The 4682-nt window shown below is 32.5% G+C and overlaps 1 protein-coding gene across 1 annotated transcript; it reads right to left on the bottom strand.

The window, feature by feature from the left end:
* Positions 1-1396: 1396 nt before the first annotated feature.
* LOC106101175 (putative tyrosine-protein kinase Wsck) lies at positions 1397-4454 on the bottom strand. The gene has a single exon (XM_013280321.1). It carries the CDS (start codon positions 4072-4074, stop codon positions 1894-1896), a length of 2181 nt encoding a protein of 726 aa, XP_013135775.1. The 5' UTR covers positions 4075-4454; the 3' UTR covers positions 1397-1893.
* Positions 4455-4682: the final 228 nt, after the last annotated feature.

A 4682-nucleotide genomic window follows, 5' to 3' on the forward strand; every position in this document is an offset into this window, starting at 1 on the left:
ATGAAGGTAACATGTCTTAGTGGATAAAGCTCGAAAACCAATAAAAGGTACCTTGAACATTGTCTATAATTATATTAACAATAAATAAATGCAAAATGAGAGAGTTGTTTTATTTTTTCACCTTTCACCATAACATTAACTTCTTAACTTGGAAGTCTCAAAAAATACCACAAAGATTAGACTAATTGTAATTGCATGAAGTATTTATCTCTTTATAATATTCATGATGAATATTTCTAAATGATAGTTATTTCTAGATTAAAATTGAAATAAAACAAAATAGTAGAATTAAAAAATATATATATATTAATGCCTGCAGTGTAAATACTGAAAATTAGTCGAGATTCATACAAAAATACATCATTCTGGACGGAATGAAAACATTTAAAATATAGTAAAAATAAAATCAAAACAACAAACACAATCACAAAGTAGATGGAATGAATCATAAAAATTGAGATTAACATATTTCTAAATTATATAATAAAGACCTTATTAACTAAAAAGTTACTTTTGCGTTATATACGATTGTACATAAGGTGTTTCTACAAACTACGAGACTTGACATTTAAGTACATATCATTGCAACAGCAAAAGCAATAGCTTTTACTAGCTTAATACTTCTAGTATTGATGTAATGCATTATTGACTAAGCATTAATAAAATAGTTTTAATTACATTTTTTTAATTCCCTATAGCTTAAAATACTTTTCACAAAGATGTCAAATTGAAAAATAAAGTTTGTTTTTTAATTTCATGGTACAGTACGTTTCAAATATCTTAGCGGTTCGGAATATCGTACAAGTCACTGTAAAACTTATTTGTCAATACAATAATTTTAATGCTTCTAGGTCATAAATACTTGTACAACCCCCTTAGAATGACACAATTCCTTTGACCCATCTAATGAGAATTAAACTAGCGCGTACCATCCTTCGACCACATCTTCACCTTGGTCTAGGTGGGATAGTGCTCAAGCGCTGGTTTTTCGCAATTAAAAAAAAAATCTCTTATAAGGTTCTTTGAGACATAATTATTCATATGGATTGTTACATGTACTTAAAATATAGGTCATATTAGTATTACCAATCATATAAACGCCATAGCATCAAAGCATCTAAAATTTGGCATACACTGGCAGCAACTATGGAAGTGAAATCTTTGGGCATTACAATAATAATCTATACTAATACCATATTTTAAAGAGGAAACATTTGTATTTTTATATGTATTGAAATAATTCAAAAACTACTGGACCGATTTCAAAATTCTTTCACCATTAAAAAGCTACCTTAGTAACATAGGCTACATTTTTTAATATCTTATAATATCACGCGAATGAAGTCGCCAGCAACAGCTAGTATGTAATAAATTAGATAAATAGTTACCATTACTGAGTACTTTATATAGATTAATAACTATATTTGCTGCATATTAGTCTTTTATAGTATTTTATGTGGGTTTGTTGCATTTCCTGTGTCCACACAAACACAAGTACACATTTCGATTATTTTTCATTATTTTCAAAATGTATAAGTACATTTTAAAAAACAAATGCAACAATACCTTTTTGTGTATGAGTTTTGTCAAACATAAAAGTATACAGAACTAAATAATTGCTATTAAATATTATACATATTCTTAAATCATTAAAACTAAGTCAAAGATTACAATTGAGTCAAATTACATTTATAAACAGATCTCACAAGTTATCAAAAAAAAAAATTAACAGACTTTTTGGTGTATAGTTAATATCATAATTTTGTGCAAGTTATACCCTGACCAGGAATAAAAAACCCTCAACATATTCAATGCCCACATCAGAAAGTGATAAAAAAAGACAAAGTACATTCCGATCAGGATTTTTGAATTCTTGGTTAGGCTAATTACAATTTAAACAATTTCATATTGTGGCACATGTGGTTCATATTCAAATCCATTATAATGAGTAAAACTGAGACTACTCGTTCCTGGTCCTTCAGTAAACGAAGTGAGTTCGTTAAGTAGTGATGTGAACGCTGGTCTTTCATCAGGATCTACCTGCCAACATTGTAAACACAGCTGGAAGAGTTCATCGCTAACATATGACGGTTGAGATGGACGCATACCGCGTAACACTCTTGACGCAACATCCTTATTCACAGTATTAGGATAAGGTGTTGCGCCTATAGTTAACGCTTCCCACATTAAACAGCCAAATGACCAGATATCAGCTTTCGGGTTAAACCTCGTCTGTCGTAACATTTCATGTGACATCCATCTTGTATAATCAGGCGTTTCATGAAGTGGACGAATATGGGACAGTCCAAAACCGGCAACTTTTGCTACTCCACTGTTGCTTATAATAATATTTCTGCAACTCAATTTTTTATGATAAATTTTCTTTGAGTGCAGATACTCCATACCAGAGGCCACATCAACGCACATTTGTATAACTTTGTTCTCAGTTATAAGGCAAAATTTGTTATTCTGCAGATCTCTCTGACGACATTGTAAAAGCATTTCCTTAAATGTTTGCTTATAATCTTGCAAGACAACAAATAAAGTTGTATTCGTTTCACAAATTCCGAGAAGTGATATTACATTTTGATGTTCACTGGATTTTATTAAAACATCTAATTCCTGCAACATAAGACGCTTATCTGTCTTTTCCAGTTCTCTATCTGGTATAACCTGGACTAGACTAGGAGTAAGTGCTCCGTGTTGTTGAACACTACCTTTTGTAAATTTCCCATAACTACCAACTCCAAAAACACAAGAGATATTAATATCAATGAGATTTCTTGGTATATTCCATAGTTTGCGTTTCAAGTTACCATAATAATCCAGTCTTTCATCTTCATCATGTAAAAAACCTGAGTTTTCAATCTCTATACAAGGTTCGCTTAGACTCAATGGCATCGATTGAGAGCCTCTTTGCATTCTAGCCATTTGTATTTTCTTACGTAGAATTATAAGTAGACCTATACCAATCAGTATTAACACAACACCAATAGCAATTGCTGCACCAAGCGCTACTACCAACGGGGAAAATTCTTCAGGTTCATTTATGTTCAGTATAATCTTTTTAGTAGATTCCGCATATCTTACTTTTCTTACATGATTTTTCTCACTAACCACACCTAGTGACACCTCAATATCATTTGTTAGAGGCAGAGGGGCATTATAAAAGCCATTATAAGTACTCCGATCCCCTATTATAAAGTCATTTTTAATATCATCTGTATCTAATTCTGCCGTTATGTAATATGGATATCCTTGTTCATTGGCATATGTATAATTTCCAAGATTTTCAACAATAAAACCTTGTTGATACAACTCTATAGACACTACTATTCTGTACATAGAAACTGGTCCATTGACATTCCTTGCTTCAGGTATTTGTACCACCATTCTGTCGCCACGCCTATCTTTAATAATAATATCTGGTGGACTTGGGTTTGGTGTTCCGATTACTGTTTCAACCTTAATAGTTACATTTGGACCTTCATCTTCATAGTTCATTGCGGCAATACTTATATTATATGTTGTCCCCGGCTGCAAATTTAATAATTCAGAATTCAAAGTAGTATTACTAACTCTCCATTCTAAAGGTATCAAGTTAAAATCTGCAAATGTTTCTATAATTATTGCACGGATAATGTAGCCTGTGATTTTTGAGTAAGCCTGGGGTGGGGTCCAACTGACACGTAGGGTTGTCTCTGTTACATTTACCATGTTGAAAGAGGACGGCGGACCCGGCGCTGTGACATCGGTGTCGTAGACACTGGCGGCATCAGCGCCACCGCACTTTTGCGTAGAATTTTTCGGGCATGGGATATCACATGAATCTGATGGTAGTTCGAACTGCCCAGGCGTATTGCCACAGAAACATGTCGAATCATTACCCAACAGAGAATATTTGTAATATAATTCTTCGCACACTTCCAAACAAACGTCTGCCGACTGACCGCTGTGGGTGTTCAATGCATCGTTAACGTTGAACCTATAACACCCGATATAATCACCGCGCTCTGCTTTTACCAAAGTAAAATAATAAAGGAACACTACGATTACCAGCCACCACTTGCCCATTGTTTATTCTCGATATTGAGTCATACAATGCAGTTTGACATTAACGATTTAACGCCTTTTATATTGAACACTTATATCTTCTATGGAATACTTTATTAACACCTTAAAAGTAGTTATTCTCACTGTCATGGTTACACGTTTATAGTCATTCTTAATATAAAAACAGAAAATCAATCAATAATATTCATAAATCAACAATGCGGAACTGAATTACAGTTTAATACTCAAATATTTGAAACCAAACCCAATTACCGAACCGGACGGCGCGGCTTTGTTTCGGTTATTTTGTATTAGAATTATTGGATTTGATTTTGAGGACTGTGCTTTTTTTACTGATACGGAAATACCAGGAAATACGGAAGTAGAAGTGTGAACGTTATTTTGACATTTAGCATAAAAAGTCACGATCAAAAACACACTTCGTAAATTAAGTTTCGGTTTAGATTTTTGTTACTACATTTCATAAGTTAAACATTCATTTAAAAATACTAACTAATAAATACCTTTTGGAACATGCATTTTATTTTTATTTATAAATGTAATGAAAATTATTACTTCAAATTCCTTTTTCAAAGGATATGCACTCTGTGCCGTCCATAAGTTTTTAT

The sequence above is a fragment of the Papilio polytes genome, unplaced genomic scaffold (genome assembly GCF_000836215.1).
Source record: "Papilio polytes unplaced genomic scaffold, Ppol_1.0 DF824024.1, whole genome shotgun sequence".
In the NCBI taxonomy this organism is placed as follows: Eukaryota; Metazoa; Arthropoda; class Insecta; order Lepidoptera; family Papilionidae; genus Papilio; species Papilio polytes.

Bases quoted from the DNA above. Each gene is read 5' to 3' on its own strand.
- LOC106101175 (XM_013280321.1), bottom strand. From the start codon at position 4,074: ATGGGCAAGTGGTGGCTGGTAATCGTAGTGTTCCTTTATTATTTTACT.